This window comes from Rhinolophus sinicus, linkage group LG03 (genome assembly GCF_036562045.2).
Source record: "Rhinolophus sinicus isolate RSC01 linkage group LG03, ASM3656204v1, whole genome shotgun sequence".
Classification (NCBI taxonomy): Eukaryota; Metazoa; Chordata; class Mammalia; order Chiroptera; family Rhinolophidae; genus Rhinolophus; species Rhinolophus sinicus.
In genome coordinates, this window is record NC_133753.1 from 123,531,226 (window position 1) to 123,559,197 (window position 27,972).

Consider the following 27,972-nt stretch of genomic DNA (forward strand, 5'->3'; position numbering starts at 1 on the left):
TCAAATATATAAACTGTTATATACTGTGTTCACTATAAAACATATTAACAACATAAATTGTTAGGAAAAAAAAAAAAAGTAGAAATCCCAGTATTACTTCTGCACACCAATGGATCATTTTCATACAGCCTGGGTGTATAACACCATTTAAAGCTCTAAAACTCGGGGTTTGTTTATTTAGTAATCAATTGGAATCGTTTGATCTCAAGTAATAAAAACATAAAAGAAAACAGGATTTACTGGAAGGATATGAAGTTACTCACGGAATTCATAGAAGACCTAAACTAGGCCTCAGAAGAACAGGAATCAGGATAGCTGAAATTTGTAGACCATTAGATATCTTAGCTCCCATCACCATCTTCATTGTTTCTACTCCAGATTTAAATTCCTGAGAAATAATCCACTGGCCTGGCCTGGGTCATATCCTGTGACTAGGATGCAGTCCTGTAAATACAGCCAGGCGAAGCTTAACAAGAAGATATGTTCTGAAAAATGCATCATTAGGCAATTGGTCATTGTGCGAACATCAGAGTGGATTTACATAAAATGAGACGGTGTAGCCTACTGTATTGCCGAGTGGGGAAAAGAAAGGGAGCACACGCTAGAGAGGGGCTAATTGATTTATTCAGCAATATCTAATCAATTTATTTAGCGATATGTAATAGCAAAGGACAAAGGCACTTAAAAGAATGTGCTAATGACAGAAAGTAAAGGTGGTTAAGACTGAACTATGTACACTGATAACAATGTCATGTCAAGGGAGTACACATACATATAAGTTCAAGAGATCTCAACATATGTTTACTACTGATCAAAAGTTACTTGGCTAAATACGCAAATAACATCAATAAGGAGCATCCAAATGCAGTGATAAACTCTATAGGATAGCAACTGTTACAGTAGATGCCAAAAGCTCACCAAACCATAGGAAAAACAGTGGAAAGGTCAGGAATCAAAACCTTGCCAGGTCTGCAGCTGAGGGAAACAGGCATCTCCCGCTGCTGCTTGCTAGTTCCCCAGAATGCTGCTGCTGTCGCCGTTGCTGGAAGTTAGGGAGTCTTCCAATACTGCAAGCTGCACACAAGCTCCCGAAGATACTAGAATGACGACAACTTGCCCACAAAAGACGTCTTTATTGTCCGTTGCGGCAAGTTCCAATCTCTCACTCTGAAACAATCCAATCCTGAAAAGCAGTCCTGAAACAGCAAATCTTCTGAATAGCAATCTCTTGAAACAGCAATCAATCCATATGCCACGCGAGATCTGTCTTATATATCTCTTAAGATGTACCCCAGAGCCAAGTTTTGTGTTCCTGCCTCCCCTCTCAAGGACTAGCCAGTTCTGGGAGGGTCTGGCAGTTAATGATAAGAACTAATGATAAGAACGTTGCCTGTCTGGCTGGTGAAAACAGTACCTACAGTTCTTGCCTGGGAGCATCGGCCCATGGCCTTTCAAACCTTGGTAACCTGCCTGTCACGTCATGCTGACATAACTTAGGTACTTCTTCACTTCATCTGCTGATGCAGGCGAAACAGACAGAAAGCAACATCATCTCATATCTCTCCTGCCGGGAATGACACAGAAGGGGGAATTCTCTCCACTCCAACCCAAGAATTCTCTTAACCCTAAGCTAACCATCACCTCACATGCACTAACAGACAAAAGCTAATAGACAAAAGTTAACACCAGCCAATGAAGGAAAATTTTCTTAACATCTTCCCCACACCTACTACACACACTATTATACACACCTAGGCTGCACGGTGTATATAGTCTGTTACTCCTAAGCTACAACCCTGTACGGCATGTTACTGTGTTGAACACTGTAGGCAATTTTAACACAATGTATTTGTCTACCTAACTGTTATCTAAACACAGAAAAGGCACAGTAAAAATGCTGTATAAGAAACTAAGAAATGGTCCGCCTGCACAGGGCACTTGCCATGGATGGAGCCTGCGGAACTGGAAGCCGCTCTGGGTGAGTGGTGAGCGAATGTGAAAGCCTTTACGTGACCGGAGACTTTAGCCAACACTAACACTAAAGTTGTGTTTCCTTGTTGTATCGTTTTTTTAAGAAGCAAAATCAAAGCATGTAAGTTTCTGCCCTCCCCTCACCCCCTACACTACACTACACTTTTAAGACACAAGAATAAATCAAGTACAAGAGAACATAACGTAATGAAGAGACGCAGTGAGCACAGATGTACGAGGCTGCTGCTGGTATAACACGGCATGCTGTTTGACAGCAAACTTTTTTTTATATGTAGAAATACACTCTACAATAATTTAAAAAGCATAGTCAATACATAAACCAGTAACAGTCATTTATTATCACTATCAAGAATTGCATATGGTACATAATTGCACATACTGTCACACATCTGGCCGCGCAGGCTTATTACACCAGCCTCACCACACACACACGTGATGTGTTGTTTTGCTCCCAATTTTCAACAGCTAAGACGTCACTAGGCGATAGGAATGTTTTAGCTCCATTATAATCTTATGGGACCACTGCTGTGTAGGTGGCACATCACTGACCTAAACATTGGGGTGCAGGACAGTAATCGCCCTTCCAGAAGCATATGGAGTCAGAGATGGCAGTTCCCCAGGACATAAACACAGTAGACAAAAACACATGGCTGGATAGGGATTCGCTTAAATTTTCCAAGAACCACCACTTCCAGAAACAGTGCTTTGGGATAAGGTCAGAATCACCCACCCAATTAAGTTTCTTGAAAAAAATGTATCTGAAGGTGCTAAAACGTAGGTAATTTTAGAACTCCAGTTAAAATAATGTTCTTAAGCCTACACAAAATAAGCAAATCTAAAGCTTAAACTCCAGGACTTTTCATATGTCAAAAAACTAGTAATTGAACAGTTCAATTAACAGTAACTGATTAAAAGAATATGATCTATAGATGAGCTGTTCATAGACCTCCAAGAAGACTTACCCACTTCTTTCTAGTTTTAGGTTCACACTAAACTTCAACTACCCATTTTATTCTTTCTAATTATCTCCTCTACTGGCACTGATCAGTTCACAAGTAAAAGCTGCAAAAGTCAGTTTCGAATTTTATTTCATTAACTTAAAAGGTGAATAAAATGTGTTTCAAATCTTATTAAACTCATTTATCTGAACATGTTTACATAAAGGAGAGATATAGGATTTCAAGTAACTTATGGTAGCATCCATTGTCTGTTCCAAAATACGTTTTTCTTCCACAGAAACTGCATTGAACAGCAAAAAAAAAAAAAAAAAAAAAAAAAGATTTTATACTGCATAAAGGCTAGATGCAAACTTCTGATACAAATTTGACTGTCAACTCAGATGCTGAAGCTGGGAGGCACAACTGTTCACAGTTCAGTTAAATGATACAAACGAAAAGCTTGTTTCTCTCAGATACAAATTAGAAACCTCCATTCATGTCTCTTCCAGTAGTATCACATACTTGATTCTCATACCAGGTCACTTCTTCTTCTTTCCTTTCCCCTTTTTACTTCCCTCTCCTTGCTGAAGACTTTGGTCACCACCTCCTGTTTTCTGTGTCCTTGTTTTCAATTTAGGTATCATTTCTGCTGCATACAGCATCACCGACTTACCTAGGAGCCAGAAATTAGGCTTAGTGTATAATCTGAGAGATAAGACATAGAAGGTCATTTACTTGAATACCATAAAGTTCAAGAAATTATTACATCAAGAAAATGAGAAGGATTTAAAAAGAAAAAAATAACTATGAAGACAATGACTCATTCAAGCAGGGGGCCTTTGGTGGAGAAAAGTACTGAGAACAATGCTGAAATATTTAAATAAATACAAACAAAATTTAAAACACAGAGTGTGAAACAAAAATTTTGGTCTTGGTCCTAGTAATTGACTTGAGGATCAAAGGAGAATGTATCTAAATGTAAGAAGCTGGAAATAGCATCCCATTGTAACTTAAGCTATGGAAACAGAGGGCTGCTCAGTCTTATAACACAAATCCAAAGTCATTAAAACTACAAAAAATGTTACTCATATGCTCAGATGACTTATGAATACATGAACCCCTGTTCTCTCTACCAACCACCTCCTCCAGTTCTAGTAGCTGCCTTCCTTACCCCAATACACCAAGCCCCTCCGCTTTTCTTTTTACTTTGTAACTATTTGGTTACTGGAAACAGGATGTAACATCTTTCCAAATATTATTCTAAAATGAAGCCTGTTGTTTTGTCTTTCCACTTTTAAGAGATAGTCTAGAAAGATGTCAAAGAGGAGAAAAAAACATACTGGAATATACACATCTGTCACTCTTGAGTCAGAATCTTAACTTTCTAGAAATATCTAACAAGTTTTCTTGTCAAATATCTGATAAGTTTTTTAGTATAGAAACCAGCCTATTTTAATTCAACTAAAAACAAGGTGTCGGTTTCCTGTTACTGTGTCAAAAAAAATCTCCATTAAAAAAAATTAATATATTTTTAAAACTAAAAAATTCTGAAAAGAATAACATGTAAATAAATACTCATCTTTGCAATACCCAGATTTACTATATTAGAGTACTGTTGTCCAGTTTTGTTTGGTTATTGTTTTTTAATAAATAAAACACTAGGGATAATGCTACAGCCTTCTCTGACCATACCCCGTCTCCACTCTGCTTGCCATTATTAACTACTATCTTAAGACTGTGTTTTCTTATTTTGTATTTAAACTTACTTAAGTGGTATCACACTATGCATATCTCTTGCTTTTTTCCACTAAATATGGCTTTTTAGATTTATTAGTGATAGAAATTATAAGATTTCAGAATCTCTAGGATCTGAAACTTACAAGAGCAAAGAGAAGAGTGGGATAGTGATTACCAGGGGATTGGTGGATTTCAGCAAATACATGAGAGAGAGAAAACGGAACAACGTGTATGGCCTATCACATGGCAATCACACTCCTGGGATGCATTCTCCCTTAGGTCTGTAGGGGATGTGTGCATGGATGGTCTCTGCACATGTACATAGTGGTCATTATGGAAGTGGGGAGCTGGGAGAAATTTAGGGGGATGGATAATTAAAGAGGAGTGAATGTATTCCGTGACATATTGGGCAGGAAAGTAGAAAAGTGAAAAACAAAACAAGTGAGAACTTAGTGAGAAAAGTAGAAACAGAATGAGAAAACAATTAACATCTGACAATTTACTAATTTTATATGCTTAACCTGGGAACAATGATAAACTTCCAGAGGTTGATAAAATGTTCACAAAACAAATTTCTTGGAGAAACCATTAGTAGGCTTTATCATATTCTCAGAGATCCTTAACTTAGAAGTTGGAACCACTGTTTACCTCTCCATCAGCAGCAGTCCTTTCTCAAATTAATCTGTAGAACACAAATTATGATTTTTAACTTTCAAAAGATCAGAACCTTTTCTGCAATGTAGAGGAATAACCTATCCCCAAACTTCATTCATTCATTTAAAAAGGCTTACGTGATGGGAACTGCACAAGACAGAGGCTGCCATCTTCCTGTTTGAGCTGGACCCGAACTCTGCCCCTGTACTGAACATCACGATTCCATTCTCTGGAGTACATTTTATTTTTCTATCGTAAAAAAAAATTTAAAAAGTGAAAAGCAGCCTTTATTTAAGAAAGTTATTACATCAATGAGATGAGTATGGAAAATAGTAAAGGAAGAACCACATCATACCTCAAGAAATACATTAAGTCCAACTGCTGAGCACACATCTTGAATCTCTGTAGCTGTAGGATTTTCAACAGCCTGAACAGTTAAAAACAAAAACACTAAACTGCTTATGCAGCATTATTTACAATAACCAAAATATGGAAGCAACCTAAGTGCTCATCAACAGACAGTTAGATAAAGAAGATGTGGCACATATATACAATGGAATAGTATTTCACCATTAAAAAAGAATTAAATCCCTTTTTGCCCCATTTGGGACAACATACATGGACCTACAGTGTATTATGCTAAGTGAAATAAGTCAGACAGAAAAAGACAAATACCCTGATTCCACTTGTATGTGGAACCTAAAGAACAAAATAAATGAACAAACAAAACAGAAAGACTCATAGATACAGAGAACAAACTGATGGTTGCCAGATGGGAGAAGGGTTGGGGGGGCACGGTGAAAAAGGTCAAGAGAGTAAGAAGTACAATTGGCAGTTGCAAAACAGTCATGGGGATGTAAAGTACAGCATAGGGAATACAGTAAACAATATTGTAATAACTATGTATGGTGCCAGGTGGATGCTAGACTTATTGGGGAATCACTTTGTAAATTATATAAATTTCTAACCACAACACTGTACACCTGAAACTAATATAAAATAATATTGAATGGCAATTATAATTAAATAAAAAAATAAAAAATACTAAATAACTTAGTTTTAAGTGGATACTGCAATGCTGTTGTGTAAATTATTTCAAATATTATTATCAAAACATGTACCACACCCTAGGTTTCCTTTTCTACTAGGTACAGTTGTTTCCATTGTAATTAAAAAAAAAAAAAAAAATCCCAGGAATAACACTGATTCATACTTGTGTGTCCTTGCCCATTCAAACGGAACATAAACTTCACAAGGGCAAGGACTACTTTGTTCACCATTATATTCCCCAGCACCTGGCATGAACATAGTAGGTGCTCAATAAATACTGGTTAAACAACTATTACAGATACAATCACTTTAGAAAATTGTTTGGCAGTATCTACCAGAGCTAAACATATGTACTATTATGGCCTGGCAATTCCACTTCTAGATATGTATTCAAGAAAAGTGCAAAATATGTTCACTAAAAGACAAACAAAAGAATGTTCACAGCAGCACTATTTATAATAGCCCCAAACCAGAAACAACCCAATTATCCATTGTAGAATGGACTGTGGTATATTCATACAATGCAATACTAAAGAGCAGTGGTTTTCAGCAAGGCAATTTTGGCCCCCAAATGACATTTGACAATGCTTTGGAGACATTCTTGATTGTCACTACTAGGTGGGGTGGGGCACCGGCATCTAATGGGTAGAGGCCAAGGATGCTGTTAAACAACCTAAAATGCACAGGACAGCCTCACAGCAAAGAATTATCTGGCTCAAAATGTCAACAGTGCTGCTGTTGAGAAACCTTGCCATAGAGCAACAAGAATTAAACTATATTCAAAAGTGTGGCTAAATCTCATAAGCTTAAAGTTTGGTGGAAAAAGACAGACACAAAAGTATATACTGTATTAACGTCATTTAAATAAAATTCAAAAACAAGCAAAAGTAATCTAAGGTGTTGGAAGTCAGGACAGTGAGTACCGTGTTTCCCCGAAAATAAGACCTAGCCGGACAATCGGCTCTAACACGTCTTTTGGAGCAAAAATTTATATAAGACCCGGTCTTACATTACATTATGTTATATAATACTATATAAGACCGAGTCTTATACTATGTAAGACTCGGTCTTATATTATAGTAAAATAAGACCGGGTCTTATATTAATTTTTGCTCCAAAAGACGCGTTAGAGCCGATTGTCTGGCTAGGTGTTATTTTCAGGGAAACACGGTATACTTGGAGAGGACAGTGACCAGGAGGGGACATGAAGGAATCTTCCTGGGCGCTAATTACTCAAGTGTACTCACTTTGTGAAAATTAACCAAGAAAGACATAAGATTTATGTATGTTTCTATATGTATACTATATATCAATAAAGTTAAAAAGGGGCGGACGGGTGGCTCAGTTGGTTAGAGCGTGAGCTTTGGGCAACAGGGTCGCTGGTTCGATTCCCGTATGGGCCAGTGAGCTGCACCCTCCACAACTAGAATGAAGACAACGAGCTGCTGCTAAGCTGCCACTGAACTCCCAGGCGGCTGGATGGCTCAGTTGGTTGAAGCTTGTGCTCTCAACCACAAGTTGCCAGTTCGACTCCTGCAAGGGATAGTGGGCTGCCAACTATCCCTTGCCAACTAAGACTGAGCAACAGCAACTGGACTTGGAGCTGAGCTGCACTCTCCACAACTAAGATTTGAAAGGGCAACAACTTGACTTGGAGCTGATAGGTCCTGGAAATACACACTGTTCCCCAAAAAAGTCCTGTTCCCCCTCCCCAATAAAATCATTAAAAGAAACAAAAAAGTTAAAAACAATTTAACCAATCTCCAAATTATATGAGAGCTTGCTACCACAGGCCTCTATTAGAGTGGCTTGATGTCAGGCATTATTCTGAACTAGTGCGTTGGCATCTTTCTCTTTTAGCCTGAGGCAGCAAAATAGACTTTTCTTTACACGTTTCAGCAGCAAAGTAGGAGATATTAAATAACACAAAATTAACTAATTCATTGCTCCTGAAAAAGCTACCTTAAATCTGTCAATAGACGACAAATGTGATTCTTGAAAAAATAAAATATGACATCAGTTTTGAAAATAAAAAGCCTCTACAAAGACCTTTTACTTAGCATTAGGCACTTTCCTAATGCCAAATAACTTTAACTATCTCAAAAAAGAAAAAACAATAATTGACATAAAGCTAAAACTCAACACCTCTGAATTTTCTGCAAGTTGTCTTTGAAAACTCAACTACATTCTGGACATTCTATTGTACAGTGGTGTAATTCTGGTTTACTTAATTAAGGGGATGACTGTCACAACCTTGGTTTAAATAAAAACCTGCAAACTCTACAACCCTTCCCATTCCCTTCTTTCAAACACAAGCTCATGAAGAATCACTTTAAAAATTCCTTCAGCTATGAATCAGTCAGTGCCTTTCTGGTTTCACCATTATTCAGAATAGCACCCCAATTCTTGGCTACTGTTCTCCATAGCCCCCACTACCCCAATGCAGTAAAGAAGCTTTTGTGGCCCTAATAATAAAACCTCTCCCAATCCCTCATGAGAACCAAGGTGCCAACCTGCTTACCTTACTTATGGGGATTCGTCTGCCCTCCGCGATAGTCTTCTTGTTATTTAAATAAGCAGGATATATACAAATAAACCTATTACAGAGAAAGCACAGCTGGTGTCATTGGAGCTGTATTTCCAAAATTTCATTCATTCATTCATTCATTCATCGTTATCACGATTGCGGGTACACCTATACTACTATTTGCGTATCTTTTCTTTAAATTATTTCCCTTTTATTTAACTTATTTAAAAAGGAAACTTTAACTCACTACCTCAGATGGAGAAAACACTTGCTACAGAAGTTCTTTTTAAAAAAGAAACGATGTCGCTAACTGTTCAGTTAGATACAGCTGTCTATCAAAAGTGGTGGGTCCCGCTCTTTTAAAGAGAGTCCGGCGTCAAAAGTACTAAAGACTTTAAAAAGTCCAAACGAGCCTTCCTGAACGACACAATTCAGATAACAGAGCTCTCACTCTGTGACTCTGTTACTTAACGCCTTGTCCACGTAGCACCCGAAGTCCTCAGTCTCACATACGGGTCAACACCGAGCTACCTATAGTCAGAATCCCAGGGACCCTGCCAAGAGCCAGGCGCGGCTGGCCTTCCGGACAAACGACGGCTCGGAGAGAGGCTCGGGGCCTGCGGACCGGCCGAGCTTCACCCGCGAGCCTTTCCGGGGCGGGGACAGCGGCGCAACACCGCGGGCTCGCAGCAAGCCCCTTCCTTTCTCAGGACCCACCTGTCCTGGTCGGCCGGGGATCGCGCCGCGGCGCAAGCCATCTTCACCCGCCCACTCGGCACCAGACCTGTCCCAGCCGAGAAATACACCCGCCGGAACTCGGGGTTGAGATTTCCCAGATATCCCGTCTTCCGGCGGAAGTCCTGCCTACCGGAACGCCTACGCGGCCATGGTTTTGCACTGGCCGTTTGTTCCCGCAGCTGTCGCTCGGCGTCAGGGTCTTTTGTTTCTGACGTGGCGTTCGGCTCTCTCCTCTCGCGATAGGATCCACGAACGATTCTGATTCCTTCCCTTCTCCTATGTCCCCAAAATGAGACTTTTGGGGCGCATGCACCGTCGCTAAAATGGGGTTAAATCTTCACGCTCCTTCACGTCCAATTTCACACTGAGTTTGGATGGTGCTATCTACCTTCACCAACGGACGAGGGCACTATACACCGCGGGTAATCTGTGTAGTTTTGAGCAGGTTGTTGGAGCAGGAAGAAAATGTGCTGTTTTATCTTGATGCGCTCCTGGGCCCTGCAGCCTGCTTTCAACTTGGCAACATGGATTTTTATCGTGGTGGAACACGCAAAATTCTGGCACTGGGTTTCTGTGCCGTATAAATGTTAGGAATTAGACTGTATACCTTTTTAAACTTCTGAAGATCATCCTCTACACTAAAGTTCACTGTATTTTTGCATACCTTGGGTTACTTGCAAGGCGCTGTTTCAGCTCTTCGTTCTTCAGCTAAACACGCACCTTCATTCCCATTTAGTAGCTGGTTTATTCCACACCTAAAAAGTTACTTTTCTAAAACAAACAAACGAAACAAAAATGGACAAAGTAAGGTAACTATGCTCTTTTACAGATGAAAAAAAAACTAAAAGCCCCCCAAAAGCTTAGTCTCTGAGATTAGGCGATTTCCATTCACGCTAATGATGGCTGAGCATAGATGCCCAGCTAGTCTGATTGGGAGCCCCTGACTTTTCTCCATGTCCTCAATTCCTCCTGCCTCATAGTCCTCTTTGTAAACACCGGATTAGTTTGGTGCTGGTGCAAATAAGTAAGTCTTATTTCTTTCTAAATTGTACATGATCCCTGCAAAAAGAGCTTCATGCAATCACCAAACAAAACATTTAGGGATGAAATGAATCCTATCTTTAAAATAGTTTACCTGCCTTAGGACTTTGCTTTCATACTTTAGTTGCATCACGAAAATTCAAATATTTCTTTTCAGAAAAATTAACATTTTATATACACATTTATATAAATGGGAAATGAACAAGATAGTCTGAGGTTTAAAATGGGTAGTACTACTTACCATGGAGTTGTTTTCTTAGAGCCATGTAAGTAATTAGAGACCAATATTAAAATTGTTACATTTCCTAATATTTTTGAGTGCTATTCTATGCTAGATCCATAACTCCTACTTAACTCTACACTATTGTTGAAATACTGTACAAGTACAAAGAAAAAGGGGTGTTGGATGGAGAGACAGCAATATTGCTACCACAGTGATGATTAAAGGAATAACAACCAAATATAAAGTTTTTAAATGCTTATGCTTATGGAAAAGCAGGTTGAATTAAAGGAAGATGAAGTGGACATGGAAAATTTTGGAGATGATGAAAGGGCTTTAGAGATCGATGGCACTTGTTTTCAAATCTAATTTTTACCAAACTGTCTTCCTTTTCCTCATGCCACTAAATTCAACCTATTGAGCTTGGTTGAGGCTATTGTGTAGGGTTCACAAGGATGGAAGAGAGAAGACTGAGGTGGACAAGAGAAATTTTCCTAAGATAGTTGAATAAGAATTGAAAGCAGGAAGAGGAAGGGGGTTAAAGAAGAGATGTGATGTATATGTGTGTGTTGGTGGGAGGGGACTGTTGCAGATGTAAGTAAAATGACATGAGAGTTTTGACAGAGTGATAAGGGGAAGAAATTGGTGGATTAGATAATATCTGTGCTACAGATCACTCATTGACCTCTAACTCATCCAATAAGAACATGCTGAGAATTTACTATGTGTCAGATACTCTGATGAGAGGTGCTAGGGATACCAATATAGATAATAAAATAACTCTTGGGGCCAGCCCAGTGGCTCAGGCAGTTAGAGCTCCATGCTCCTAACTCCAAAGGCTGCCGGTTTGATTCCCACATGGGCCAGTGGGCTCTCAACCACGGCTGAGCTCCCGAATGGCTCAATTGGTTGGAGCGCAGCTCTCAACCACAAGGTTGCCACTTCGATTCCTCGAGTCCTGCAAGGGATGGTGGGCTGCGCCCCCTGCAACTAGCAACGGCAACTGGACCTGGAGCTGAGCTGCACCCTCCACAACTAAGGTTGAAGGACAACAACTTGACTTGGAAAAAAAAGTCCTGGAAGTACACACCGTTCCCCAATAGTGTCCTGTTCCTCTTCCCCAATAAAATCTTTAAAAAAATAAAAATAAATAAAGTAACTCTTGCTCAAGTTTCTCAGAAGTCTAAAGGATGAGACTGACACGCATACAGCTATAGCAGCCTGGGCCTGAGTTGACTCCATCAGGGAATTCAGGCATGCCTGGGTCTACTTGGTTAACTAATGGGGATAGTTTGCCTGCTTTACTTGTTTATTGCTATGTAACAAACCAGTCTAAAACTTAGTGCTTTAAAACAAAAACAATTGTTTATGTGCTCATGAAACTGCAATTTGTGTAGGGCTCCGCAGGAATAGCTTATCTATGTGGCATCTGCTGGAGCCAGACCATCCAAAATGACTTCTTCACTCTTATGTCTCTACCTCAGCTGGGATGGCTGGAACAGCTGAAGGCTAGCTGGGCACCTCCCTCTCTCTGTGCTGCGGCCTCTCAGTGCTCTCTCTGACCAAACTTTAGACTGGCTCTTCTGAGTCCTCTTCTTGACTAGGCCTTGACCTTAGTTGGCTTGACCTCTATTCCATCTTGAGCCTGCATAGCCCAGTTTTAGTAAGAGTCCTGTGAAGTTAAGTGTATTGGGGTTCTCCAGAGAGACAGAATAGGATATGTAAGAGATTGTTGTAAAAATTAGTTCACGCAATTATGGAGGCTGAGATATGCCACCATAATTGTTATTGCATATTGCATAATTATGCTATATGCAATATGCTATCTGCAAACTGGAGAACTAGGAACACTGGTGGTATAGCTCAGTCTGAGTCCAAGGGCCCGAGAACCACGGGAGCTGATGGTATAACTCCCAACCAAGACTGAAAATGGATACCCAGATGGAAAAGAGAGTGAGAGAAACAATTCACCTTTCCTCTGCCCTTTTGTTCTATTTGGGCACTCAATAGATTAGATGATGACTGTCCACACTGGTTAAGTTTCTGGAAAAGAAAACAGGACTCATCAGTAAGTTTCTTTATTTCAATGGTAAAAACAAAATCCTACAAACTCTAAGGAAATGAAAGTTGTCTAAAAACTCAGACTGGTATTTTAACTTCTTAGCCTTAGCCACGGTAAACACTAGAAGTTTAGAAGTTTTTTTGTTTTGTTTGTTTTTTTAGAAATTTATACAGTTTTGAGGAAAAAGAATCATGACCAATGTTGTGATCCAAAGTATCCTTTGTGTGAGGGCAAAAGAAAACAATTTTAAAGAAAGATTTAGAAAGTATATCCCTGACTTGGCTTTTCTGGAAAAAAGTTACTTTTTGAAGACATACTCCAGCCAAGCCAAATTATAATAACACAGAGAACTGAAGAAAATGAAACGAAATATAGAGGAAAATATAGAAAAACAGTGGGAAACCCTTAAATCTAGTTTACACTTAGATTTAAATAATTAAATTGATGGGATGGTGAAGCTAATTGCAATAGTTAAGATTCTGAAAATTAAAATCAAGTGAATATATTCAATACTAGAACAGAGATTTTACAAAGAATTTAGGGTTCCAACTGAAATAGTGTATGTCTGTTTCTAAAACCATTTTAACCACTGCATTATTAGGCATTTCACTGGCTATGCTACCCCACATAGACCTTGAATTCTCACCCTTTTGTTGCCTCCTCTTTCCTTTTGTCCTTCCCCATTTGTGCTCCTTAGTCCCCCCCCCATTCCTGGAGTACCCACTGGTAATCCCAAATTCTTGCCTCCTTTAAGCAAATCTATGAAATGTTCTCTAACTCTCCTTTCACCTAAACTCCAGGTTTAGCTTTTCAGATTCCAAAACCCAAAAGGACCTTCTGCGAACCTTCTTTAAGACCCACCCTTTTTAGAATGAAGATGTGGTTTTAAGTAATAACTTTTTTTCTTAAACTGAAATTTATTTTTTACAGTCCTGGAGGCAGGGAAGTCCTCTTGCTGTGATCTCTTTTTTGTGTGCAAGAGGAAACAGAGAGAGAGAGGGAGGGAGGGAGGGAGGGAGGGAGGGAGGGAGGGAGGGCACTGTGATGTTTAAGGACACTAATCCTATCAGGTCCTCATTCTCATGATCTCATTGTACCTTAATTACTTCTTTAGAGGCCCCATTTCCAAGTGCATCACTGGATCCATGGTTTGCGACAATTTTTGTTTTTGTGATTTTGTTTCATACATTTGATGCTGTGTCATTTGACATTTAAAGAAAGCATCATAACTGATGTTCATCTCTTCATTCTGTTCCATGCCTTTTATCCAAAATCACACTTGGTCTGATATAAATTTGCCATCAGTGCTTTCTTTGCATTTGCCTGTGCAAGTGTGTTTGACTTTTAGTTTTATCCATTCTAGATCATTTTAAGTGTGCCTTTTGTTAATGACATATAGTTGGATTTTTTCACTTGACTCCAATCTGAGAGTTTTTTATTTACTATACGCTTAATCCATTATTTTGGTAAATCTCTAGCCAGTTTATGCTTCGTGTGGATAATTCTCTCACTGCCATTTCTCCTGTTCTTTGATATGTTGTTCAAGTATTCCTAATTGTTATCTTTTAGCAAGTGATTTGGATGGGAAGTTTTATTTTTTTAACATAGAAGTTACCACTAAATTATTAAATTTGTATTTTTCTAAGTTAAAAATAAGTATCTCTTGACACTGCCTACATAAGATTAGAAATTTAGGATGCTTTTACATTTTCCCTCTTTCCTAAACAGTTTCTTACTTTGAGTTGGAATAATCTGGAATTTAAGGTTATTAAAATTAAGAATTTCATCTTTTCAGTTTTGAGTTATGTGGATATTCACATTGAGATTCATCATCAGATTTACCACAATTATTTACACATACACTCAAGTTTAAAAGTTTTATTGCTCAAATTGTTTCCTGAATACCTTTCCATTTATTTTAATTGCTTGGGCCTAGGAATACTGAAATAGAAGTATGTCATGGTTTCTGGTTGCCCAGTGCTTTTGAAACGCCCCTCCTAGATTTGGGGAATTCATGTTTTAGGGATCCAGCACAGGCATGTGACCTAGCCTCCGCCAATCATGACCCAAGCAAGACTTCAAAAGTGAGCAGGGGGAGGAAGCAAGTGTCATATATAATCTTATTTTATGGCCAGGATGTGTCAGAGGATTCCGGTGTTTGGGAACAGCGGAAGCAGCCTCATAGTATGGTTTGGGTATTGTTTTCACTGTCTAGTTTGCAAGACTGATTTTCTGGCCCTCATTCAAATCCTATGCACTACCTCATATTCTTTATTTTTAAAACAGATTTTATTGGGGAAGGGGAACAGGACTTTATTGGGGAACAGTGTGTACTTCCAGGCCTTTTTTCCAAGTCAAGTTGTTGTCCTTTCAATCTTAGTTGTGGAGGGCGCAGCTCAGCTCCAGGTCCAGTTGCCCTTGCTAGTTGCAGGGGGCGCAGCCCACCATCCCTTGCGGGAGTCGAACTGGCAACCTTGTGGTTGAGAGGACGCGCTCCAACCAACTGAGCCATCCGAGAGGCAGCTCAGCTCAAGGTGCCGTGTTCATAGTTGCAGGGGGCGCTGCCCACCATCCCTTGCTGGAGTCAAGGAATCGAACTGGCAACCTTGTGGTTGAGAGGACGCGCTCCAACCAACTGCGCCATCCAGGAGCTCAGCGGCAGCTCAGCTCAAGGTGCCATGTTCAATCTTAGTTGCAGGGGGCACTGCCCACCATCCCTTGTGGGACTCGAGGAATTGAACTGGTAACCTTGTGGTTGAGAGCCCACTGGCCCACGTGGGAATCGAACTGGCAGCCTTCAGAGTTAGGAGCATGGAGCTCTAACCGCCTGAGCCACCAGGCCAGCCCCCTCATATTCTTTAAATGAATGAATATCTTGTCTTTTAGAGAAGGTTTTGTTGATAACTATAATAAGAATTCTGAATGTTGCAAGTACTTCAAGTCAATTAAATACTAGTTTGCTTGGTTTCAGAATTCTTAGGTAATATTTCTATTCCCTTCCAAAAGCTGCATATATAGTTCTATTGTTTTCTTATTTTTTGGTATTTTGTATTGCAGAGAAGAAATCTGATGCCAATATTATTATTTTTTTGTAGGCAACCTATTCCTCTCTCCCCAGATATTTTTAGAAAGTTTTCTCTATCTTTGAAATTAAAAACAAAAACAAAAAAACCCTAAGACGTGTCTAAATACGGTTTTGTTAGTTCACAGTTACTTCAGGAACAAAGTGTGTTTAGAGGTTCACAAATACCCCAAACACAAGGAAAAGCAGAACTAGGTCTCAGAAATGGTAGGGACTGAGGTAGCACCAGGAGCTAGTGACTGGCCTTTTATTTGCTCTGATACCTCCCTCCCGTATCTGTTTCCTTCTCTTTCTCTACTGGCTGGCTTTCTCTTAGTCTTAGCTTCATGATGCCAACCATACCTGTACTAACCCCGGCCTGAACTCTGAAGAGCTTTCAGCCCTCAATCACCAACCAGAGATTTACTTTCTGACTCTTACTTCAAATTGATTGGGCCAGTCTTTTTTTTTTAAAGCCAGTCGTACGAGTCTTCAGTCACTGGTCAGTTGTTGATGAGTCTTCCCTAGGCCAAGGGGAAAGACTGGGTATGTGGTTCAGTGACCAGTGAGGCTAAGTGTTTGGATTCCAAAAGGTGGTGTAGGTGGGGCAGGTTAATATTTGGAATAGTTCTAAATAGTTATTTTTCACCAATGTTGCTTTATATTCAATGGTCACCTTCATTAGTACGCATTATGAGTATTTTTAATTTAAAAATAGTAACAATCACATAACTTGAAGAAAATAAGTGAATAGTCACAAATATAAAGAATTATACTGAATATCAGAGGAAAGAAAGTGTATTTAGCACCAAGAACAATATTATACACATAGAACATACAGGTTGACGGAAGTATCAATGGCCTAACAAAAACCAGAATATAGTTTTATAGACCACATAACAGAGTGAGGGTAATGGCGAGAAAATGACCTGGTGTTTACAGAAGTCAAAGTCCATAGGTTTCAACACTACAAAGCAGTATTTTACAGTCGGTATAATATGAGGGATATATGCTTATTAGAAATTAAAAAATAATTTGTATACTCTATTTCAGCCACCATAACTTTTGAAAAATTATTTGTTTGGTAAATTTCAACGATCTGACTACTCAAATCTCTTGGCAATTTATTTTGCATTTCTGGCACTGTGTTCTTTTCCTATCATAGATACAAAGAAACCCAGTGACAACATAAATTCAGATATAGTGCAACTGGCTCCCATTCTAAGTAACAGATTCCTCCCTTCACCTAACCTTGTGGTAACGTGATCTGTATTTTACAATTTTTTTTGACAGCACTTATGGCACTATTTGATCCTTATGAGTTTATCTTTTATTTCCTTATTTCCCTCTCATTAACATTCCTTTTACTGCCCAGGTAACTTGTAAAGTTTGTTCTTAAATACCAATCTGATTTGCCATAGTTAATTGGTTGTTAATCACTCCTACTATTTATTAACAAATTGGGCACATTTTCCTTTCACCTGAAATCAGTCTTCCTTCATTGCAAAGTTCCTTTGTATAGTCTCTTCTTATTGCAAATGCAAATTAGACATTTGCTGAAATTATTGCCTTTACAGTAACTTTTCAAAGAAAATGTTAGCTGATCCTTCAGAGCGTCATTATCTTTAGAATTACCTGTTCAGGCAGGTCTGGTAAATTTGTCCACTTTTGGGAGTTGAGATGGGCTCTATCAGATTGTGTAGCTGAATTCAAATCTTTTATGCCTAAAGAGAGAGAAGTTTATTTGTTGGTATACATTGTCAGATTAAAGGTTCAGTTGTCCAGAGGACGAACAGCTAGAACTGAAGGCAATCACTCAAGGAGCTCCCTTGTCATAACTTAGGGCAGTAGTTCTCAAAGTGTGATTCCAAAGCAGCTGCATCACCTGCCAAACTGTTAGAACTGCAACTTCTTGGGCTCCACTCACAATCAGAAACTAGGGGTGTGTGGCCCAGCTGTGTCTTTATAAGCACTGCTGATGATTTAAATGCACTCTAGTTTAAAACTGCCTCAGGAAGTTGTTTGCTCCAGTCCACAGCTGGATAGAGCACTGCTCCCTACTTCTCTTTAACAGGCATCACAACTAATCCCCAACACTGAGCCAATATGCCATTTGGAAATGATAAACAAAAACTGGGAATATTTGGCCTGCTATCTGTTATGGCAGCACCCCGTGAACTTCTAAAAGTAGAACTGAGATTTGCTCCTTTACTAATTCTCTAACTAGAGCGTCTTACAGAGCAACTCTTCCCTCAACGGGCAATGTAGACTGGTGCTTCTCCCAGTAGGTGCTGCCTACAGAAATTTCTGAGTTTTCTGGCATGTGGAAGGCACCCTTTTTTCATTTCCAGCACTGATAATATTTTTTCTTACTTAAAAAAGGCATTTTTTTCCTTACCTGGAAAGAGCAATTTTATCCTAATTGGCTACACCCCACCTCATTCCATAAAAATATTTGGAGTGGTTTATCAAAACTGAAGTGAAATTCAGAAAAAAATAGAAAATCACGACTAAGAGGAAAGAAATATGACCTATATGCAAGTAATCCTGTTGTACAAAGCAGACTGAGAAAAATATAAATATAATAAATTAGTATTATCATTCACAAACCATTTCATTCAGATAAAATTTGACAAAAATTTAAATGTAGATATACTCCAAAGATCAGTAAATTGAGGTGTTTGCAAAGGGGTGCCGTGGAAAGTGTATGGGTTATGGAGTAAAATGCCCTACTTCAAATCATAGCACTTTATTGGCATTTTAGTTTAAAAAAAAAATCTGCCTCACTACCCATGACAAACACGGGGAAAAGGTAGATAATTAACTACCTGATGTGATTTCAGGGGCACAAGACAGACGTACTTACTCCTCCTCACCCTTTCCCAGCGCCCGCCATACCTAAGTATCTTTTTCTTTCTACAAATGCCGAATGCATGAATTATTAAAAATAAATTTTCATTTATTCGACAAATGTATTTATCATCATCCTCATCCTCTGATCTTTTGAACAAATTCTGGGAAGAGATATTAAATTCCAGTTGTTAATAAATGTGTCACTTTATCTTCCTTCATGAAGCAGGATTTTTCCTGCCATGTGAGGGAAGAGGGCACGTGAACACATACCCCATAACTCTACCCATTAAAAACAAACTTTTCTAGAACAGGCAGGGGTTTTAGTTTTTTGACTATCCTAATGTTATTACATCTACCTTTGACATTCCATGTGATCTGCATTTGCTGCATGTGGCAAAGTGCTGATTACACTTGCTCGCTGGAATTTTACCATAACAGAGTGACAAAAGGTGTTCATTCCAGACTAGGTAGCAACAGGGAAAGATGAAGGGACAAGATAGTTACATTCTAAGATCCTGGAAGAGATTACTTATACCTAAGAATAATCACTTAATTTTTCAAGTACAGAATTCTATTAAGATAAAAGAAATAGTCCATGTGGGCCTATTATGTTCAATGCCTAGTCTGTGCGAGGCAGTTTACATTGCTATTAAATGAATGTGTTTTCAAACAGCTCCAATGGAGTAAGGAAAAAAATGTACAAGTGGAAAAATACTAAACATTAGGAAGTGCTAATCACATGTAAGAAAAATAAATTTCAGGAATGATTAAGTGCCATTGCATGGAATGGTTAAATACCAACAGTCAGCTTCAATTGTTTTTATTACAGTAGGAGGAATTTTACTCTTAATGCATAGAAATTGAAAAAAAATCATATAAGCTTTTAAGAGGCTCTTCTGACAATTAATACAAATGTGAAATAAGACCCTTCAAACAAATACCAATTTCAGTAACAGTTTACATACAGCAATAATTTATTCTGAAATGTTCATTTAGTTTCTGTTGAGACACAATTCAGGTCTCATTAATAAAAGAGCAGCCATCTCACCTCAAATACCAGAATATACAAGTTACAGCATAGCAAAAATTCTACCTACTTTCAGATAAAATCTAGTTCAGATAAAATAGTTTCATTCAATGTTTTACAGTTAACACAGATTTTTTTTTTTTGTATTGAGCACAGAAGAGTGTAAATTGTTACACTGTAGCTATCTATATGCACACCATGTGACCACAGAACTGTTTATTGAACCATCAGTTTCATTCATGCAGTAAAGCAAAGCAGGCTGGGTAAACTTGTTCATCGCGAACCATATTACTGTGAATTTCACAGCCACATGATTAATTATGATGTTAGATGGATTCACAAGGACTAAAACAGAATGGTTTTTTGCATAAATACCAATTTCTCCCTGATGTAAGTTTAGTCAGTTTATAACCTAGAATTGATTGATAACAGCAATAAATCATACAATATATCATATCTTCTATCTGCAGTGTTCATTACTTTAAGACAAGCAATAATTAAAGGATGATGGGATGGGGTGCTACTTAAATACATGTAAAACATACTGTACAAATATACTTGGCTTTACTATTTTCTTCCTAACTATAAGAGTGCCTCCCAAAATATGACCAGTGAAGACAAAGTATACTATTCAAATATGGCTTCCAGAACAAAACCCCTCTAACAAGAATCAAACCTATGTACAAAACTTTTCAGTCTTTTAAAGTTTCATTTGAAACAAAATTTCTACATAGCAGTTGTAATTAACACATACTTTGCTTAGTTTCATTATTCCAGCTCTTTCAAACTGATGTCACAAGGTAAGACCCAGAATGGCGCTTAGGACTTTGAGTTCCACTGGATTCTGTGCTGTCAGTTTTTGAATCTCGTTTCTTTGTGTTATTCACTGGCGTAGGGATCTGAGATGGCCGAGCTGAAGTGCTATCTGCGCTGCTTTTCCGAGGGCTTGGGTTGTAATTGAAAGGAGTCACTCTGGCAGCAACAGTCCCACTAGGTGAGCTGTGTTTGCTTGAGCTGCTAGAACCAAACGGGGTACGCTCACTTATGGAACTCTCATTGGTCTCTGACACGGGGCCAGGATTACTTTGTCCTGGTTTTGCTTCCGTTCCGTTTTGATCTGGGGCGTCTACCTGAATAAAGGAGTTCAGGCGGTTTTCCAAACCCACGGTGCGTACAGGACCACTGCCGTTACCCACATTTTGTTTTCCCTGATTATCTTTTGAATCTTTAATGTTTGGATTTCCCTTTTCTGAAACACTGTCAATCACTGGGGGAGTATTTCCTGTGGGAGACCTTCCAGACCTAGGGTTGTTAATAGGACAGTCCTCAATTCTCACCCAAACGTCCTCTGTTTTAGAAACAGCAGGTGCCATTTGATAAATTAGAGTCTTTGATTCAGCACCATTTGCAGCACCTGAGGAAGAGGTCTGAGAAGTACTACTTGTGGGAGAAATTTCACTTTCTTTTATTTTTCTCCATGTTCCCTTTGTGGATACTTGGTTTTCTTTAGTTTGTTTGGTTCCTGAAATACAGTTCACATGTTTTTCATCCTCACTTTTTGCTTTTTCACTGGATTCTGATGAAGCAGAAAGAATTGAGGATGAACTTCCAGTTCTTCTCCAAGTGCTCACTCGAGGAAGGGATGATGAATGTTTGCTGTGCTCACGTTTCCAGGTTCCTGACCTATTGATCGGGAGTCTGGAAGGACTTTCAGAATGGGAACGTGCTATGTCATGGCGCTTTGCTGGTCTCCCATCATTACACTCAATGGTGGGACTGAGATTAGGTGGAAGTTTTCGCCATCCACCAGCCAGAACAGATGGTGTCGATAGAGACATATCAGGAAGGGAAGGACTTAAAACTGGAGTCTGTGCCTGGGACCTAGTGGGAGAATCTGGTCTAGAAGATGGAGAAAGAGATTCGAATGAAGCAGATTCCTCCAATTTTCTCCTCAGGGTTGGGCTTGGAGCTTCTTTGATGAAAGTTGACTGGCGTACTAATACGGGTCTCTCTGACCTATCAGATTCACTTCCACTTGATTTAGTTGAAGACATTCTAGAAAGTTCTACCTTTTTATTGGCTCCATTGCTATTATTCATCTGATTTAGTCCTTTGGAGGCAGACTCACTTCTTGGGATACTACTGCCATTCTTGGATAAACCAGTTTGTTTGGTAAGGTTCTGCTGGCTCATCTGTCTGCCTGGAGATGTGTATGACATTTTCCCAGAACCCGAGGACTTAGTTGAAGCAGTACTAGGGGATGATGTCCTTGGCAGTTGAGATAATTTGTTAGGAGGGCTTATTCCATTTCTACCAGGGGAAATTGAGTTTCGCCCTGGAGATTGCATAGGTCTACTTAATGGCTGCTGGGCAGGTCTTGAAGGAGTGGAATCTCTAGATCCTGATCTAGAAGGCCCTTTATTTGACCCAGCCTGTTGGGATGTCTGCCTGGTAACAGGACTTAATTCTGACTTCACTGATGGCTTGGCTCCTCTAGGAGAAGTGGTGGTTGTCTGACTTTCACTAGGGCTTTTAGAGCCTGGAGTCTTCAGGGGTGGGCCTTTTTTAGAAACTGGACTTGTACTTGAAGAGCTATTTCGAACTCCTGGAATGTGAATCATTGTCCTCCCTCTTGAGATTGAAGGCATGTTTGGTTGAAGGGGCTGTTTCATTTGGGTTGAAATTTCCGAATTAGATCGAACTTTTCCAGTAATCAAACTCTTATAAACTTTTTTCCCTCCTTTGATTCCTTTATTTTCAGATTCTACCTTTTTAGCTTCCAATGTGCTTTTCTCCCCAGGTTTCAGAATTCGTGGGCCTTTATTACTTGTAAAGGGTTTTTCCTCTTGATCAGGTGTAAGATGAAATGGTGATCCCAGAGAGATTCCTGATTTCAGTGAAAGGATGGAATCTGAATCAGATGAAGCTTGTCTAGACAAACATGCAGCAGCAGCAGCTTGATGTAAACTACTTACTATGGAATTTGCACCTTCCTGAATGGCTTTCCAATCAAAATTTTCTGAATCAGGGGATAAACCATGTTCTGAATCTGGTCTCTGTATATCTTTCAAATCAAGTGTCAAATCTTCTGCTAATATGCCATCCATATTTCTGGAACTATGCTTTTCATTATCACCCTTGAGTCTTGAAGGCTTTTTCTTTTTTGGCATTGCAGAACTTATACATTCCTGCAAGAGGTCATCTTCAGAATCAATACTGAGAGAACTGAGGGAACTGTTTCTTGAGAAACAAACGGGTGTATCTTCAACGTGAAATGATTTAGGAGCATAACCTGATGCCTGAGGTTTTGGTTCTGCCCGTGAGGCAGAAGGCTCTGTCTCTTTGATAGGTTCGTTTTCTTTGTTGTTGTTTTCTTGATCAATGTCACTAAGGGAACTTAGAGAAGAATTTCGAGAAAAGCAAACTGGAGTATTTTCAATAGCAAAATTCTGTAATTTTTCATCAGTTGCTGCTCCTCTGTCTGGTATGTCTTTGGATGACTGGGGAAAAGTTGACTGCTTCTGCAATATGGGTTTTGACTGTCCTCGACTTACTGGATGTTTGGTAACAGCTTGTGTCTTATTAGCTGATTGTTGGCCTGAGGTTATTTCTACTTGGCTGGTAACTTTAGCTTCTGATTCCTTATTTTCTTTCCCCTTTCTTAATTCAGCCTTTTCCCTGGAAAGGTCGACATCATCATCATCAAAATCTAGAGAACTCAAAGAGTCATTTCGTGAAAAACAGTATGGAGTTCCTTCAATAGGCGTGTAATGATGAGGTGAATCAAAAGTAAAACTTCCTCTGACTCGATCTTCATTATTTGGTAGCTTATCGTTGAAGTCCTTGGAATTATTTTTCAAGTTCTGTTTCTTTGAATCTTTGTTGTCTGAAAAAGTTCTTTCAGCATTTAAATTGTTTTTTGAATCTGTATTTTTTTTTACACGTGTCCTATAGTCAGGATTTTGGGGCATAGGTTTTACTGGTGAAGTAGGTTTCTTTTTCTTACCATCTAATTGGTTCTTGTTAGTTCCAGATGAAGAAGACATAGACGCTTGTTGGACCTGGTCCATTATCTTTTTTACACGGAAAGGCTTGTGACTTTTCCCTTTGGGCATAGCAGAATTAATGCATTCTGCAAGAATATCACCTTCTTCTGTTTTACTGTCATCCAGTTCAGGTATAGTTATAGATGAGGTTTTTCCTCTTTGAGCCTCATCCGTACTCCTGCCTTCTGTAGGAATGGTATCTCGTTTTTCAAATTCACCCGACTGTACCCCTGCTTTAACCCCTTCGCCAGCAGCTAACTCATTAGGAGGGGACTCTATTGTTAGGTCACTTAGAGATGTAGCTGTGGAAAAGTTTATAGGTGTCCCTTCTACACAATACACTCGTGGCATATCATCTCCTGGTGTAAAACTAACGTGCTTTTGTGCTTGTATCCTGTTTTGTGATGGCAGAAGTTTGTACACGGGCAGTTGACTTGGCTTCCTTGCTACAGGTGGAGGTAATTTTGTAGCACTCTGGGCTGGCTTTTTGGCTTTGCGTGAAGATTTTGTTGGCATGGCAGAAATAATACATTCTTCTAGAATTTCAATATCATCGTCATCTGAATCATCTAATAGGTCTTTTTCAGAATCAGTAGGCTTTTCTACCTCCTTTTCCTGGTTTTCATTTGATTCTTCAGGCTGCTCAGATTCTGTTTCATTCCCATTGTCATTTTCCTGAACTGGAGGCATTATTCGTAGTTCCACATCCTTTTGTATAAATGGCTCATCAAGGCTCAGAGCACTCAGGCTCGATGAACAAGAAAATCCATCTGGAGTACTTTCTGTGGCAAAATGTAACAAAGTATCAGCATCTGGAAGAACCTGGACCCTCTGAACTGCAGCGTTTACAGCAGCTTGCTTAGGTCCACTTTCTCTGTTTTCAGTGTTCGGTACATTATTTTTAGGCACCTCTCGTTTAGCTTGAGTTGTTTGAGGAGGAGGTGGAGGAGGAGGGGTTTTGCTTCTGCTTGGTGGCATGGTTTGTCCGGGGCTATCTGGGAGGTCACTGGGGCTTATAATGCCACTTACCATTCCACTGCACGGTTCACTCTGAACAGAGCTGGCGATTGAACGACTCTCAAAACTGTCAAGTGAACTGACAGATGTACATCTGCTGAACATGAGCGGAGTCTCCTGAACATAGTGCTCTGGTGGACTTTTAGGTGTCTGAGCACCACTTTTTGATGGAGATTTGGCCCCTGAAGAAAGTTCAGCAGCTTTGTGCCGGGTCGGTTCTGAAGCTAAACCAGAAGCCTGGAGTCTGCTGGGTTTGGTTCTGATGTGCTGTGACACTGTTGGGACTTCACTCACAGAATCTTCAGTGGATCTAGTTCCACTGTTCTCTTTAATTTCTGCTATTTGTAGCGTATTAGCAGAATCTGCTTCCTGTGTCGTCTGATCACATCCTATTTCATCTTCAGCTGACGACAAAGATGATAGTGAACTACACCTTGAAAAACATATCGGGGTGTCTTCCACACAGTAAGTCTGTATTGTTTCCTGGTTGATAGAGGGAACTTTGCAAGAGCTGGCTTTTTGAGTCTGACCACTTCTGCTGTGTGCTGAACTTGGGTGGAGCTGATTCTGCCTCTTGGCATTAGATGAAGGTGTAGATGTATTCTCACTGCTTGAAGAGACATGTTCAGTTTTAGTGCTTTGTCCGGAGGAGCTCTTCGAGAATGAAAAGGATGGTTTCTGTGAGGAAGGAATGTCTGTGGCATATTTTAAACTGTAATCAATGGGCTGATCCACATGATGTTTTTCTTCATTATATTTTATGCTGTAGTTTGTCGGCCTTTCTTCTTCCTGCTGCTCTTCCTCAGAGTAACGCTCACTATAGTTGGTTGGCTTATCATCTTCATAGTCATCTTCCTGACACAAGGACTGGTTTACATTTTGATTAATTCCATGATTAGAACTTACTCTATTTGTTTCGGCACCATTGGCTCCTCTTGACCTATATGGGGAAACACATTCTTGCTGTGCAAAATGTGGCTGGAACTTGAGGTGTTTATCGTCAGTGCTCTCAGTATATCCGGGGTAAGTTGTGCTTTGACTCCTGGATTGTCTTTGCTCACTCTGTTTCATTTCATCTTCTATTATATGTTTGGGTCTTGCCCATCTTTCATTTTGTGAAGGACTTTGCCTTCCAGAGTTCAATTGCTCATCTGAATATTTAAGACTATAATTTATAGGCGTATCTAGTTCTCCATCATTATCATCCATATGATTTGCACTGTGTATTTTATGGGCTAGGTCAGCTGGATATTGACCATAGCTGCAAAATTTACTTTCATCATCTTCAGAATAGGATTCAATTGAAGGTTTCATTTGACCTCTTTTACCATAACCGTCACTACTACTGACACTATTTAAACTATCATTTGAAGATCTCTTATATTCCAATTTGGCGTAAGGCATAGGATATGTCCTATTTGAATTCTCTGACTTAGTGAAGTTGTAAGTGTTTGAATGTGTGTGGGCAGTAGAGCTTCTTCTTAGTGCATTCCTCTCCTCTGCCCCACAGTGTAATTCGGTGGCAGACCCAGAGCTTCTGTCTTCCTGGGAGGTGTGAATGGCTGACACTTCTTCCATGACTTTAGCAATCTGGGCTGCAGTGGTGGATATCTGCAAGCCTCGCTTTGAAGAGGTTCCTGGATTTTCTGTGGCTGGGTGGTAGGTGCCTAGGCTCATTCCTCGCTCTCTCTCTAAACTTCTGTCTTTTTCAGACCGAGAACTATCTAAACTCCCCCTTGATGAAGAGGAGCTGGGCAACACTGTAGTATTTAAATATGGTGAAAGGACAGTCATGTTTCCAGTATTGAAATTGTCTGACCTGTTATCATCATGTCGATTGGTATCAAAAACATAGTCACTGTAGAGATTTTGCTTGTGTCTTTGCTTACTACGATGAGATGCCTTGGGACTTAAATTGTCAATATTGTCAAAAGTTTCTGATAAATGCTGAGCATCTAATTCTGCTTCTAGGGCTTTCTGTTTCCTGACATGAAGAGATGGCAAGCTTGAACCAGGAGACATAATATTGGCATCCTTATACTTTGCAGGTCTATTTGCCATGAGATTCCGTAAAGCTGCAGCACTTCCCATAGCAATCATTTTGTGCTTTGAATGAATGAGGTTCTTGAGCATGCTGACTGCTCCCATGTCCCATAATGCCTCCTGGTCTTTCGGGTTTCTTGCTGAGAGATTCCACAAGGTTCCGCATGCATTACTGACTATTGTCAAACTGTGAGATTTTAAGTGTTGTAGTAAAGTTTGCAAGCAGTTGTTCTCTCTCAAGATTTGCCTGAAATGTAAATAAACATCACAAAATTAAGGTCAAAATATGTTTCTACTAACAACAAATAAAAGCATAGAAAACAATTTTAAATCTAAAGATAACTACTAAAACTTATTAACAAAATGCATAATAAAATTGTACCCAATTATACTATACATTCTAAGCATTCTATATCTCCATTTGTTCTTCATTAAGGTTTATTATTTTAAAGTACTCATCTGCCAGACTAGAAGTGCAAGTGTCAATTTTTATCCATTCTGCATTTCCTATTCTGACCTGATAGCTTTTCACATTTTTGTTGAGCAGATACATTTACTTTATTTACATGGTGACAGCTTCCCAATTTAAGGACTATAAATGTATCATGAAACCTTGTGCCGAACAGGGACTTTGTGGTAATTTAATCAATTGCTAGATCTTTACGTAGTCAAGGAGCACTGTAAGTGCCTAGATCAGCACACCCACTTAGAGTAATCTCTGTATCTCTGGCTTGATTTTGTGATACTGCCAAGTGCTCTCTGACAAATAGTGTGTGTCATCATTATTTCTAAAAATAAAGCAAAAGGAAGGTTTTCAGAGCATTTAAAGGTAACTATGAAAACAAAGGTTGAGAATCAGGGTACTGAACTCTGGAACTTGAAGAGCTACAACTGTTTAATGCAGGGAAGGCTGAAGTTCAATGACAAATACTCAACTTCAGTGGGTTTTAAAACTGATTGGCCAGG

The 27,972-nt window shown here is 39.3% G+C and overlaps 2 protein-coding genes across 21 annotated transcripts in view; both read right to left on the bottom strand.

Moving 5' to 3' along the window:
• Positions 1-606: 606 nt before the first annotated feature.
• Positions 607-9,771, bottom strand: SRP19 (signal recognition particle 19). Of its 2 annotated transcripts, XM_074328599.1 has the most exons (6): positions 9,616-9,771; positions 8,893-8,968; positions 5,677-5,748; positions 5,459-5,570; positions 5,316-5,349; positions 2,308-3,603 (listed from the first exon to the last, which is right to left on the bottom strand). In XM_074328599.1, the coding sequence occupies exons 1-5, from the start codon at positions 9,654-9,656 to the stop codon at positions 5,345-5,347; spliced, it is 306 nt and encodes a 101-aa protein (XP_074184700.1). In that variant the 5' UTR covers positions 9,657-9,771; the 3' UTR covers positions 2,308-3,603; positions 5,316-5,344. The 2 variants fall into 2 exon arrangements, with proteins under 2 accessions (XP_019583350.1, XP_074184700.1); XM_019727791.2 differs by lacking the exon at positions 5,316-5,349 and having other exon boundaries at positions 607-3,603; positions 9,616-9,770.
• Positions 9,772-16,802: 7,031 nt separating this feature from the next.
• Positions 16,803-27,972, bottom strand: part of APC (APC regulator of WNT signaling pathway) — a 241,039-nt gene continuing 229,869 nt past the window's right edge. For all 19 annotated transcript variants that reach the window (XM_074328601.1, XM_019727779.2, XM_019727781.2 and 16 more), the window contains one exon: positions 16,803-27,253. In XM_074328601.1, coding sequence (XP_074184702.1) covers positions 20,683-27,253 — 6,571 coding nt within the window. In that variant the 3' untranslated portion in view covers positions 16,803-20,682. The remainder of the gene's footprint in view (positions 27,254-27,972) is intronic.

Excerpts from the sequence above, each read along its gene's own strand:
- SRP19 (XM_019727791.2), bottom strand. The coding sequence starts at position 9,656 with ATGGCTTGCGCCGCGGCGCGATCCCCGGCCGACCAGGACAG. Across the intron at positions 8,969-9,615 it reads TCCCCGGCCGACCAGGACAG|GTTTATTTGTATATATCCTG; the intron begins GTGGGTCCTGAG and ends TCTCTGTAATAG. Across the intron at positions 5,749-8,892 it reads GACGAATCCCCATAAGTAAG|GCTGTTGAAAATCCTACAGC; the intron begins GTAAGCAGGTTG and ends TTAACTGTTCAG.